The sequence below is a fragment of the Nipponia nippon genome, unplaced genomic scaffold, assembly GCF_047370975.1.
Source record: "Nipponia nippon isolate SJK-2023a ecotype South Korea unplaced genomic scaffold, ASM4737097v1 scaffold_2, whole genome shotgun sequence".
NCBI classification, from domain to species: Eukaryota; Metazoa; Chordata; class Aves; order Pelecaniformes; family Threskiornithidae; genus Nipponia; species Nipponia nippon.
In genome coordinates, this window is record NW_028262336.1 from 119,938,726 (window position 1) to 119,953,742 (window position 15,017).

Genomic DNA, 15,017 nt, shown 5'->3' on the forward strand with positions numbered 1-15,017 from the left:
CTCCAGTGTGTCAACCACACCACACAGCTTGGTGTCATCTGCAAACTTGCTGAGGGTGCACTTGATCCCACTGTTTGTGTCGCCGACAAAGATGTTAAACAGTGCCGGTCCCAATACGGACCCCTGAGGAAAGCCGCTCGTCACTGGTCTCCACTTGGACATCGAGCCATTGACTGCAACTCTTTGAGTGCGACCATCCAGCCAATTCCTTATCCATCCAGTGGTCCATCAATCCAATCCATGTCTCTCCAATTTATAGACAAGGATGTCGTGTGGGACAACGTCCAATGCTTTGGACAAGTCCAGGTAGATGATATCAGTTGCTCTGCCCTTATCCATCAACACTGTAACCCCATTGTAGAAGGCCACCAAATTTGCCAGGCATGATTTGCCCTTAGTGAAGCCATGTTGGCTGTCACCAATCACCTCTTTGCTTTCCGTGTGCCTTAGCATAGTTTCCAGGAGGATCTGCTCCATGATCTTGCCAGGCACAGAGGTGAGGCTGACTGGCCTGTAGTTCCCCGGGTCTTCCTTTTTTCCCTTTTTAAAAATGGGGGTTGCGTTTCCCCTTTTCCAGTCAGCGGCACCTTCACCAGACTGCCATGACTTCTCAAATGTGATGGGTAGTGGCTTAGCAACTTCATCTGCCAGTTCCCTCAGGCCCCGTGGATGCATTTCATCAGGTCCACTGAGCTTGTGCACCTTCAGGTTCCTTAGATGGTCTTGAACCTGATCTTTTCCTACAGTGGGTGGTTCTTCATTCTCCCAGTGTCTGCCTTTGCCTTCTGCAATTTGGGCAGTGTGGCTTGAGCACCTGCTGGTGAAGAGTGAGGCAAAAAACTCATTGAGTACCTCAGCCTTCTCCATATCCCAGGTAACCAGCTCTCCCATTTCCTTCTGGAGAGGGTTTACGTTTTCCTTAGTCTTCCTTTTATCACCAGCGTACCTAGAGAAGCTTTTCTTGTTGCCCTTGATGTCCCTGGCCAGATTTAATTCTATCAGGGCTTCAGCTTTCCTAACCTGATCCCTGGCTGCTCGGAAAATTTCTCTGTATTCCTCCCAGGCTCCCTGTCCTTGCTTTCGCACTCTGTAGGCTTCCTTTTTGTGTTTGAAACACAAACCCCTTTTTGTCCAGGAGCTTCTTGTTCATCCATGCAGGCCTCCTGGAATTTTTGCCTGACTTCCTCTTTGTTGGGATGCATCAATCCTGAGCTTGGAGGAGGTGATCCTTGAATATTAACCACCTTTCTTGGGCCCCTCTTCCCTGCGGGGCTTTATCCCATGGTACTCTACCAAGCAGATCCCTGAAGAGGCCAAAGTCTGCTCTCCTGAAGGCCAGTGTAGTGAGCTTGCTTTCAAATGATTTAAATGATTTAAATATTCAAATGTTTTGTGGAAAAGGCCAATTCTATTACACCTGTAAAATTTTATTCTAGGCTCCATTGTATCAGAATATCCCTATTCCAATGGCAACTAGAGGCAGATTTGGTCTTTGCTTTCAGCCTGCTTTAAAATTGCCCTTTAGCAGCTTTTCAGGCCAAAAGATAGTAACTCGAGAAATGCTTTGAAGCACTATTCTATTCAGACTCTTTGCAGTAGACCTTGAGATGAAATTTAGAGATTTCCTACAGGAAACCCCTTTTCTTTTCAAAGTACAGCAAGTAAGCGATAGCTAGAAATAAATTCTGAATGTAATACCATCCTTCTAGAGTGAAACAGGCTTTCTGATGCATACAGCTCCTAAAATGAAATTCACAGATAAAGCAGAATCTTCCTTTTCTCAGTCCCTCCAAATTAGTGTTTTGACAGGGCAGGGAAGAAAAAATGACTTAATTTGCCATGTAGGAATAAGGAACCCAAAGGTATCGGATCACTTTGTGCCACAATGCTCTTCTGTCAATCCCTGCACTAGCAGGGATAAGAATGTTAATCTTCTGATGTTTGAGAAACTCTGGAGGGAGATCACCTGCCTCTGGTTTTCCTCATAAACATGCATGATTGCCCATCCATAAATCATCATTGTTGTGATATGAAGAGTTTTTCCTGAGATTTTGAATGCCATGGCTACATGCACATTTATTCCTTCATGGGCTAGGTCACAAGTATATCTCCTTGTGATGTTTGGATTCAATGACAGAGCTGGCAGTACTATTTTGAAGTACTTGAAGAAGGCTTTTGTATTATGAAGAAGACACTGGTTTTGGAGGCTTTACTCACCATGTGTTTCGCTTACTGTATACAAGCTCTGAAATCACTGATTCAATACTGAGCAAATAAAATACTTCCAGTGAGAAGCATAAGAAACTGGGAAAATATGAATCTGAAATATGAATTTAATAGGTATCATCACCTAGAGAAAAAAAGTCATGTTGGGCTTTTCCATACGGACAGCAGATTTATACGAGTGCTAGTCTTCAGAAACGTTATATCAAGTTATGAGAGATTCTCAGAGATTCATCATAACAATGTTTACAATTGCTGACTTGTCATTAAAAACATATTGGCCTCACAATCAAACTATCTTCCTAAAATGCAAGTGTCCTTTGCTTCAACTGGTACTTACTTTGATGTGTTTTTTCTTGAAATGCACTGTAAACTCCAAATGAGACATTTCTGAATTTCCTCAGAGTTGAGAGAAGAATGTTTATCACTTAGAATAAGCAGATCATGGTTCTCCACAGCTCCTTACCCGAGGGTCAGACATCACTGACTATCATTTTAGATAGGTCCCTAATGCACTGTTTTTTATGCACTCTGAGAGAAGGTTGTATCTAAACAGATCTAAAAGGCAACATTTCTTGTTAGCAGCTAAGCTTTGCTATCCAAGCCTCTGGTCTGTTCTTTCACTATGTTCTTTGTTGTCTTTGCTTTCAGTGCCTGAGGAAGAAAAACCATAAAGAAACTGCTTGAATCCATGTCTCAGACAAGATTCATGGTCCCTAGTTTTGAATTTCTTTTCCTCAGATAACACTTCTTTTATGTCTTTCAGTTTTCTAACTGGAGCTGGATAGAAATGGGTTCATTGGTAAGCTTTCAGCCCAAGTTGTTTGGGAAGATAGGCAACAAGGACTCTACTTTTTGATTTCTACAGTGTCAGCTGATCCCATATTTCTTTGGTGTAGACCAGTAATGAGGATCACCTTTTTGCCTCATCATTTGCTGGAAATGAAGGAGCACACCTGATAGAGATGCATATTTCCACACATGAAATATGTGCTAAATTTGTCTTCTCCTTAAGCAAGAACTACCCAAAGCGCTTATGAACTAACTCTGGATTGCTGGGGAGAAGCACTTCAGGAAGCTAGGTCTGTTGTCTCTCACAGACTGCCTAATTAATTTGCCTAGAGTTAATCTCTTTCTTGCCCCATGAGTTGTCCCAGCATTCTTGGATACACCTTCAGCAGAGCAGCAAGAAAGCTTTTAACACTTGTGATATTCTAACATTTGGTGGTCAAATCATGAGTGGTCAAATCCCAGAGTGTTAAAGTCTTCTCATGTTTAGCCCCTTCTACTTTCCAGGAAAGTTCTTGTAACACTAAGACTAGAAATTGGTCTGGCTAGTTTTAGTCTCACTGTGACTAAATCTGGGGGCTTTTGGGGGTAGTTTCCTCTAACCCTACACTGCAATACTGCCTACTGTACATCTTAGGCAGCAGGTACAGATGCCTGTTGGCAGCATGCTCCTGCTCATAGATGAAAATCAAAATTGAGGCGCCTAGGAAATTGCCAGGCCATATAGGAGGGTTTTTAGAGGGCCTAAGTACCTAACCAGCTATGTAATAGTAATACCTAAGAGTGAGAGGCATGGACCACAACATGCCTCAGGGTAGGCTCAAGGCTGTCAAAATCATTCCTAATAATGTCCAGTGGCAGAACTTCCACAACTTTCCATTGCAATCTATTTGTTAAGCAATTTCCCATCATTAATGTTAGAAAGTTTCCTGATGCTTACTTTAAATTTTGCTTGCTACAGCTTAAGTCTTTATTGTCCTTCAAAGTCTTGAAAGCAAGAACAGACAATGTCTGTCCATCATCTGAAGAGAAACATGAGAAGGTATTTGTGACGACAAGTTAAAGACCCAGATTGGGAAGCACAATGTACATAACTGCTTGCTCCAGCTGAAATAGAGAAACTGTGCAGAAATGGCCTATTCTGAAGTCGAAAATAATCTTATTGCCGATTTTTATTTATTTATTTATTTATTTATTTATTTATTTATTTATTTATTTTCTGTGGGAAAGATTAAACTTGAAGCTGGACATTGGACTGTTCTATGGAATAGGGTTCCCAGAGACAGGGAATGGATCAGGCAACTATTTTCTGAAGTTGCTCATTTCAGAAAGAGAGCACACCCCAAAGTACTGTTCAGAGGAAGAATATTTCCCTATATTTGAAAAGCCTTGAAACAAGAATTTTGGGGGTTATGGGAATTTCCAGTGAGTCCCAGCTGAGCTTTCTACTTTACTCTAAGGTAGAAATGACTTTCTCTACACATGTAACCTCTAAGTAGGAACGTGAAAGGGCAGAGGTTCCAGTGGAACATTTACTAAGGTTGTCTGAAGACTCTCTACTGGGAGGAGAGATATAAGTCTTTGTCTAAAGCCCTAGAAACTATTTTCTCTCTTCCCTAAATACCAACAGAGTTATTTTGGTAGCTATCAGGACATCATCTGCAATTCCGATGTTTTCAGTTGGTGCTGCAAATATTCTTCAGAAAAATGGTCTGTTATAGCATCTTCAGAAGTTTTGAACATACTGGAGATTTCACTTAGGTGAAACATCAGTCCTGGAAACTCTGTCTAAGAACTCTGGTTTACAACATATTGTATGTTTTTTCCTCTTTCTCCTTGATGCAATGGCTTTCCATTTGAACACAGAGCTCTAGAGTAACAGACTGTTGAATCATCTCTGCACTAAAGCTGTGGTATCCAATGTCAGTCTGAGTGATGATTTAATTTTGGCCATCTTCTGAACTTGTACATGCTTCAATGCCACTGATTTGGACTGTATGAGAATTATCACTTGCTTAATAGTTTCATTATGTACTTTGCCCACACACCAGCTGGAAAGTGTTTTCCTTATAATCTAGTCAACTGCCTTGGCATCGACCCTGTCCTGAGTGCCAGCTGGGAAATAGTTTCCCTGCAGCTTGCAAAAGTGTCTCAGAATGGACATTTTCCCCAGGCTGGCTGGAAACAGAAGCTTTGTGGTCTGTTGTCTCTGACTGACACTTCTGACAGAAGAGAGGAGGAGAACTGGTGTTTATCAGACTCTCCTGAAAAAGTCCAAACACTTATTTTCATGATTAGCAGTTTAAAAGAGGAAGGCTCCCAAGCCATGAGAAACCAACAGCCATTTACTTAAAATTCCTGTGAAGCATAAGAATAGAAAAATGGAAGTGAGATCCAACACCCAGGCCTATGTGGTTCTCTCCTTGTTCTCTGACTACTGGGACACAGCTGCCGGGACCATGGTCAGTGAAGGCCTGCACTGCAATCCCTGCTTCCCAGGGAGGCCAGCACTATGGTGCTCCCTATCTACAGTGAGATTCTGGACTATGAAGACAGTCTTCCAGCAGCCATGTCTCCAATAGGAAAGGATGTGCATCCATTTCTGAAGTGGACAGCAGAACCAGGGTACGACAACCACAAACCGCTTGAAGATGATTGTTGGTGTCATGATGCTTCTTCTCTCCTACTTCAGGTGACGAATGGCAAGAAAATTGCCTATTGGTTCCCCCCAGTAAATGCTGAAGTCTTCACCCTTCTCTCTTGACAGGCTCAGCCACACCCCTGCAGTTCAGGATCTCCTGGGTACAAAGATGCACGCATCACAGCTGGACAGAGAGATGACCACACTCCATTCCTTACTAATCTGTTAGTTCCGTTATTTAATGGTGGTGTGGTTGCATGGTTTGAAGTCTGGAAAATAAGTGCTAGGTTTTCAAGTGGAAAAAAATAGTGGCCTGTAGTGGAGGCCTAAGGAAGAACAGAAGATACTAAGGAAGAGGATAAAGCTCAAATTTAAAGAGAGACTTAAAGTCAAAGAATTATGGAAAGTTTTTCCTAAGAAGTTGCCCTAGGCAAAGTGAGATTTATTGCCCTTGTCATGGAGGTTGGTAAGCTCCAGCCTATGAAGACTGAAAGAAAGAATGCTGCACTATTACTCTTTCATTTCAAGAAAAATAAGGATTACAGCAGTTATCGTTTCTGTTCCTTTTTGAGTACAATAGCTAACACATAGAAAATAGTTGCTGCAATTCCTCTAATTTCATCCATCAATTGAATGCTGTAGAAACTTGATTTGTCTAACAGCACTTAAGGCAGTAAGTTTGCAGGCATTATGGAAATACACTTAAAGCAGAGTGCCCTTCCAGAAGGCAATATGAAGCAGAGTGCCCCAATACAGAAGGCAATGAGCTAAAATGTAGAAATCTCTCTCTCAATCACATAATGGCAGGTAATTATCACCATTGTTATTAGTATAGAGGTATGGCCCAGTAGGGGATGTATACTCTCCAGAAAAACTGCATTTATGTTAGGGTAAGGTATTTCCATTTTTGCTGGGCTGGCACTGTATAAATAATAATGACCACAGCGGTGATCTAATTTTTGGCTCCTCCAAGGCTGCATTTCGTCCACAGATGGATCTTTGAGAATAGATATGGTACAGAAAAATAGTTACTTACTGATAATTCGGTTTCTCCTGCATCGTAAGCAGGGCTCAGTAAGCTGCCTGTTGTGCCTTTTTCAGAAAACGGCCCAAAGCCCAAAGGATACCCCACTGGTGGTGATGGAGATTTATAATCTATTTTCTTTTCATGACCTCTGTCAAATGTATGAGAAGATAAAGTGCTATCACTTTTTGGACCAGTGGTATTGCCTGGGCCATATAAAGCAGGGCTACAGTTTCTGTGGTATCCACTGGCTGTGAACATAGCAGGCTGTTGATGTTCCACTTGCCATGCATCTTTCTTTTGTAAAGTTCTAAAAGAGAAAAAAAAACAAAGTATGAAAACCAGTTAAAACTCTAAGCTATCACAGCAAAGCCGAGGTTGGTTTTATTTTATTTGTTTGTGCAATTTTGATTACTTAGCTGTGCAAACTGCTTCATGCATGAGGTTATGGGCATAAGATTAAGCATTACCAAGTTGCAGCAATATAGCAACTTTCCACCTACGTTACTGTAAATGTCTGAGTGTGCATTCTCTGTCTGCTTCAGCTGTGACTTAAATCACACTAATTTAAACCCTTTCATTGGAGCTAAAGTTGAGTAGCCTTGCCACATAATTGTGGCAGGACAAGAGCTAAAACACAGACTTGCTTCAGATAGTGAAGATACCAATACTCCTTAAGTGTTTGTTACCCATCCTTTGCCAAAGGTTATCATTCCTTTAGCTTTTTGGTGGAAGAAGCTATGTAGGCACTCTTCAGCCATGCCTTGAGAACTTAGCTTGTATTATGATAGGAACTAGAGTGAATTCAGCCACACAAATAAAGGAAATGAAAGATGAAAGTCTAAGTGAAATGGAAAACAAAAACTGTTATTAGTGGTTGGATAATTAGTCAATTTTGATCTAATATCACCTTAAACAACTATGTTCAAATAGCTAGAATTTAGAATAAATGTTTAAATAAGTTAAATAAAAAAAATAGTACAGGAATCTTTGATCCTGCGTTTTTACTGCAATACTAATTTTGCCACTGATTTAATGATAACACGTTGGAGATTAATATGAGAAATAAAGAATTTTTTAAAGTACACTTTTTAAAAATTGTACAAGAACATGCTTTTATAACAATAAGCTTACAAAAGAATTTTTAAGTATTTTATGATGATGTTCCATAACTCTTGTATCCCACTTATAGTGACCAGAATGGATGTGAAAGCACATATTTGTATTAATGTGTAGTTCTGTAAAGCAAAAAATATTATGGTTAACTTAAAAAAAAAGAAAGCTGTTTTCTTCCCATTCAAAATATCTTCTTTTCCTGACAGTTAACTGAACAATTCTGAAACCGTATTGATAAGAGCAGAGAATTTTGAGACTAGCTTGCCCAGATGTCTGCTGAATTAGACTAATTTTCAATTGCATCTTTACTTGTATTATATACCAAACCATGCAAAAAAATTAAATTATTTCAGATTTTATTACATTTCTGTTACGATATTTCTGACTGAGGTAAAAATTTCCATTGTACCGAGGTCTGTGCTTATGATAAAATTGAAATTTTAGTCTTGGGATGTAAGTGCTATACTTAAACATGATAGCTGTTTGAAAAGATCCTATCACTGCAAATATCCTAAAACACTTTACTAATTTGAAATGCAGCTATAAAAGCTTTTAAAGATCAAGTTCTCTGCCACTAAAATATAATTATTATAAACATTCAAGAGTATGCAATGCTGCTCAGAGCCAAGGAAAAGAGCTTTTCTTTTTTTTTTTAAATAAAAAAGAAGAATTTGCCAAGCAGAGGGAAACGGCAGTGTTTTCTGCAGAAAGATCACACCATCATTTTCTAATCTTAATTTAAATATTTGGTGTTGGGAGAGGGTGGCTGTGCCGTCTTAATGGACCCTGCTTGTACATAAGCCCTGAAACATGAAACTGAGTACTCCACAAATAGACTGTGCAGAACAACTCAGAGCACTAATGAAGAACATATTTTTCTCTGATTACAAAAGAAGTAGTTATTAAGATACTCTGAATGCTACAGGAAAGCAAATTATAAGCATGATGCTATAATATTATTATTACTATAATATTATTATTACACATTCTGACATAAAACTCTGAGAATATTCACCAAACCTTCCAGTTTTCTAAATCACCTAAAATGTTTACTTTTATGGGGGCAGAGTTTTTCTCCTTTCTTTCATGCTTTTCTTTAAATAAATACACTCTGCTCTTTCGGCACAGGAGAATACCTTTTTTCTTTTTTTTCCCCGTGTTTTAAAGTCCATTCCATCTATTGTTTGGATGAAGGGCACAGTGAAAAAACCTGCCACAGTTGAAGATAGATGGCATGAATAATAAAATCACAGATTTTTTTTTCATCTTGTGTTCTGACCTTTTTGGAAGTAATTTCCTCCGTAAACCCCCAGTAAAGTCTACGTGGTCTATGTTCTTTTTCCCCCAGAACTGCTTCTCTATGTATTTAATAACAGTTATTACTCTTACGTTATAGCTTCCTTCACCAAGACCAGAATGTTCAGACTTGGGTGCCTACAGTTATGCTAGCTTTTAGATAGTAAAACCAGATATCCCCCCCAAAAAATGACTGATTTTTTAAACGAACTCCACTTCCTACTCTAATCCATAGGATTGCTGAGGCTGTTTGCTATCTTGGAAAAACATGACACCTCCATTTAGGTGCTTTGATATGGATACTGTGCCTTCACTTCAGACAGATTTCACAGTTGGAGTTTAAATTTCTGCCAGTTCAGTGCAAAATAATATCTAAGAACAGAGTTGTACTTTGAATACAAATGTAAAGGTAAGCAAATGTCTGCAAATTTGTAAAAAACTGTCCATTTGCTAACACTGGCAATGCAAATACACTATAACTGCAGTTGAGTAACTTATGCTTTCAGTGGATTTACTGTCACAGAGTATTTAACATATACACACACTCCACAAAAATAATATCGCTGTTGACATGGCGACATATGGGACAAGAAGTGAAAGAACAATGTCCTCGCAAAGCGAATTTATATAGACAGGATCGATTTTTCCAGACTCGTATATAAAATCAGCCTGGTCCCTATGCGATCAATGACTTCAATAGCGCAAAACAAATTCCTTACGCAGCTTGTGCTGGTTGACATACCTAGTCTCGGGAAAGAAAACAACAGATCTTTAATGATTAGAATGTCTTCAGCATTCTTGTTGATGCCTTTACTTTGCAAGTATAACTGCTAGCTTGATTTTAAAAATGGTTAAAAAGTACTTTCCTGAAGAGATCATTTTCACTGCTTCCAGTTTATTTATTGCAATAACTGATACAGTGCTGAGTATGACTAAGGGTGTGTGACCTCCAAAGGGTAGTGAAAACCTCCTTAAGACAGATACTTCACTGTCAACACAGATCCTTTTATGCAATCCCCAGCTACCTTAGCAGGCATTCAGTCCTAGCCTTTACCCCCTCACTTCTGCCACGTGATGAAAGTGCACTTTGGCTTGACTAATTACTTATTTTGTGTATATTTTTATGGTAAATAAGTAGCCTTTCATTTGGGAACTCACATGCATGTTTTAATTTTGGAAGAAACAGGCTAAACACATCAGCTTCATCAGAGAAAGCCCTCTTCAACCATGTCAAAATTTAAATTAACTGTATGTGGGTAAGGTCTGAATAAAGGAGTGAAATCTTGAAGGTGGGGAAAGCTTATGTAAATGACAATTAGAAGTAAGTCATTTATCATATATGAGAACAGTAATTAACTAAAGTGGTTATAGCTAGGATGCGACCACAGTCTTTTTTAGCAAAAAGATGCCACTCCTGCATATCTTACTTTGTGATGTTTAGAAATTCACTGTATACTGAAAGAAAGAAGAAATCATGCCTCTTTCTAAATCGCCAGTATAACTTCCTGCAATTTCCTGTCTTTTCTCCAGAGGTCTCCTATCTAAGTAATGACTGTGCCCATGCCTAGGATTCTAGTACTGATTGTGAGGCATGACTGAAAAATATTATAGAACATGCTTAGTCGAAGACCTTTTTTTTCATTGTGCAAACCTTTCTCGGTTTCTGAATGCAAACAGGAAAAACAAAAAGTACAGCTTCTGAAAATTACTATTTAAAACGCAAACACACACACCCCCCTTGCACAAACACCATGCTTTCTATTTTTTTACTCTGTAAAAAAAAGTCTTTGTGCCCTTTCTCCAGTGCCATAATTACCATGGAAACAGAACTGCAAATTAAAAGAGAAATAACATGGTTTATGCTCACAATAAAATAAAACATACCCCAGAGTTTAACTCAACCAACATAAATTTCCTGGTTTATCTGCATACATTTGATGGTTGAAAATTTAATTTTAGTTTTCTGAGAAAATCTTGAGGTAGTTCCCTGTTTGGGAACAGAGAACTAACAGTATAGAGAGGGCCCGATCTTAAAAAGACTGGCTGGCTGATGTGTATATACAGTACACGTGGAATTTGAACATTTTTTTAAATCTGTGTCTGTATTTATTTAGCTAAATAGCTTTTCGCTTAGGAAATCAAATGCATGTATTAGATCCTGAAAACCAGGCTCAATATATCTGTTTCATCAGATTAATTAGAATAATAATTTGTGTTCAGCACTGTGGCTGAGATTTGTGTTATGAGGAAGGTTAGCTCTCCCAGGTTTCTCTCCCCCAGTTTTAGTTTGAGAGTGGTCTTCAGTGGCTATGAAATCAAAATCCTGCAAATTACCTGCATAGTTCTATTGCCTCTTACATTTAAATTCTCATGAATGAAATTTCACAGTTCCTCATGTACAGCAAGTGTAATTCCTGAGAAAATGGGAAAAAAATCTTACTTTTTCTCACCTAAGAGTGGAAGGATGAGCAAAAATTGCGTTGACCAAGTTTTGGTGAAATTATGCGACCTACAGGTGCAGAATAGTCTGTATCTTGGTTTGTAAATGTTTGTTTCAGCAAAACCTTCAACATAATTTTAAACTTAGTAGGAAAACAGCCATACCTGCCTCTTCCATATATATACATGTGTATATGTGTGTATATATATGTACATACATACATATAATATATATATTTACATACACATGAATACTATCCACAACACTAAACATCACATTTAAAAGGAAATTTTAGGCAGTAATGTAGCTACGTATAATGGGGTGCCTTTCTGTTTTGTAGAAAGAAAATCACTTTACCTTTTGCCAAAGACGGAATGTGTAAGTTCGAAATCTTAACCTGTACAATTTTGGCTCCAGTTATGTAAACTTTGCTTCACAGAACTGTTTTACATTAGCATTATCATGTAAGTTCTGTATTACAAATGGTCAAAATATTTAGCTTCCTATTAATTTTTACTCTCCTGTACTGTGAAATATTGTTTAGCAGGGAGTTTAGTTTTCTTTTTGTTACTGCAATGCCATGATTGTAACATGTTTGAAGGTAATTCAGTGTTTCACTGAATACAGGGAATTAAGAAGGAAGTCATCACTACAATATGTTTTCTACGAGTCTGAGTATTCTTAAGCCTCATTATTTTTCCCTAACAAGGAGTTTATTGTAGTAACGATTTATTCAGGGCATCTGAAATTACGTTTCTTTTAAAAATCAGGTCACCCAAGAACACCAAAACTAGACAAGGCATTAAAATACATTTAATGAAACTTCCAACAAATGAAACTGGCGGGACACAAAGCTTTTCAGCAGGAGTTGTAGTTCAAACTGCTTATTAAGATAACCTCCTGTGGAGCAGTTTACCTCTCATGTTGGTTTTTATATCCTTTCCTTGTCTTGTTTTTATTTGGCAGTAAAAATACATTCTGTCCTGTTTTGGAAAACCTGGAACTAAGAATAACGTAAGCAGCACATAAAAAGTTTTTAAAGTTTTTTCATGTGACAAATATTAAAATAATGATCAAACATTTGTGGGACTTTATTTATTGCCAGATTCAGTTAGCCACCCAGAAAAATGTAGGAAATCCTTACAAATATACTAGCTAGGTCTGATATTTATGTTGGTGAGAGTTCTGAATGAACAGAAACAGAAAAGCAGCTTAACACTTTGGTCCAGCTAGATGCTTCCAGAAAACTTACAGGAAGTTTCATATATGGGTACAATCTAAATATTACCTGTCTTCCTTTTCTTGCATCTTTGAATGGGTTTGGTAGCTGTGCTGTGTTTCTCTATATGTATCCATATGACCCAGTATCGATGTTTCCGTGTCATTTTGTAGTATAACAAGACTATTTTGTAATCTTACATTCTCATGTTCCAGTTTGTGAATGGAAGCTGTGAAATTTCCATGTTCTTTGTTAGATAAATCTATACTCTGTGAAAGGAGATAAAACCATCATTAAATAGTTATTTTTTCCAAAATAAATGGATGTTAGTATTTTTAACAAGCAAACACGAAACAATGATGTTCTATGCTAAAGAAAGACCTAGCTACCATATATAATCATACAGCACTTATAGCAAACCAAGAGAATTGCTTCCAGAAAAGAAACACTGTAGATAAATGGAAAAGAAGGAATAACAGCCTCTATAACACAATAAAACAAATTAAAATTTCTCAACAAACATGCATTCAAAATATTATTGTTGTAAATTCATCACTTGCTTTGTGAAACCGATGACATAAAAGCAACCATAATAGCTATAGCTGCAGACTGTATTGCTCCCTCCAGTAACAATTCCACCAAAAATAACAAGAAAAATTATAGAAGTTCATTACTATACTAGATACAGGGTATGGCTCCAGGCACAATTTAATATCTGTGCCGAGATACAGTCACCTTCAGTTTCAGACGCAGTAAAGTAAAGCCACATTAGCACAGTGCTTTCTGTCTGTGTTACTAAACCCTGCTTCTCGGTTGGGTTAGCCCACATGGTATACAAGTCAAAGTACTGAAAGTGCAAGCAACACGTGCACTGCGACCAGGGGCTAAAGAGGCCCATCTGCTAGGGTATCAAGAGGGGAAGGTGGAGATTAGCTCTGGAAGTTGACTAGCCATTCCTTTTTTGTCCTGTCACTTATTCCATGAAGCCTATGCTGCACACCTGAGCTAGCTAGCTAATTTGGAACTACCTCTCTGCAGAATACTGCATTGCATGGTGTAAATATATTTGCAATAACAGTATACTGTCAGCAACAGAAAATTCTCAAAAAGTTTATCAGATTATACACAAAAGACTAAACCCCCATACATTTTATTAAGTTGGGCTTTCATATATTTCTAGATTTACCTTATTCTTTTGGAACCCAGTAACTCATGAGTATTAAGGATTTGGTTCTTAGTATACTGCTAGCACAACTGGGCTCCTGCACCTGAAAGCTTGTCAGTTCCTTGCACTAACTGGTCTGATGTCATCTCTTCCTGTAAACCTTGCCTTGCTTAGCTAGTTTTAGGGGAAATTTATGAGCCAAGCTGACATGGAAGGGCCAGAAAGTATACAAAAAGTTAATATTTTGTGCAAGGCTAGGGAGCAGGGGCTCAGCTATATCTCCCAAGTGGAGAGGAGTGGCAGAACAGAGGCAGAAGGAGAGTGTTAAGTCACCGCACCACTAATAGCTGTAGAATCAGCAGTACAGTTATAGTGGCATGAACCCCAAAACTGAGCTGGCACAGCTACATTGCTTTTGGAATCTAAACAAGTAACCCTGCCTGATGATGCATTGCACCATACTGACTTAGGCTGGCACTCGTTTGAGGGGTTTGTGTAGTGCTCTACTGTACAAACACATCCATAAAAATCTCCTTGCAATCTTATTATCAAATACCTCACAATCTTTAATGTTTAGATCCTCACAATACACCGGTAAAGTAGCAAAGAATTATTAAGTCCACAAATGTATTGATATGTGTAGTGACCTTGATATACCTAGTAACTGGATTTTACTGTTAAAGTTGAACAAACGTGATATCTACAAGGATTCTTGTCAGACAGCTCTTCTCAGTCTTCATGAAGAATATCACTGTGGAGAAGAACTAGACGTGCATACATACATCCATCTATGTTTCCACAATAATATATCATATATGCACACACATATATCCATAATTTTGTACATGTCTGTATAGGTAATACATCACTGATAGACGTATATGCTATTTTAAGGGTGCGGAAAAATGTGATGTTCTTTCATGCATTTCTCAGTCCACAGCAAGACAATTAACAGGCTACAAATCCCCCAAAGATGTATTTACAGCAGTATTTACAAGCAACATTCCAGTGATAGATACGATAACTGCAGATGTTCTGTAAGCAGGGGACGTTTTAAAGCTTTTTGTGGAAGGCAGCATATGTAATATTTATTATATCCATATA

General features: G+C 38.3%; 1 protein-coding gene across 1 annotated transcript in view; it reads right to left on the reverse strand.

Annotated features, from left to right (window-relative positions):
- DEUP1 (deuterosome assembly protein 1) overlaps positions 1-15,017 on the reverse strand; it is a 48,916-nt gene that overhangs the window by 2,372 nt on the left and 31,527 nt on the right. The window contains exons 12-13 of the mRNA XM_087757701.1: positions 12,818-13,017; positions 6,690-6,987 (exon numbers count right to left, since the gene is read on the reverse strand). Of these exons, the coding sequence (XP_087613827.1) occupies positions 6,690-6,987; positions 12,818-13,017 (498 nt within the window). The remainder of the gene's footprint in view (positions 1-6,689; positions 6,988-12,817; positions 13,018-15,017) is intronic.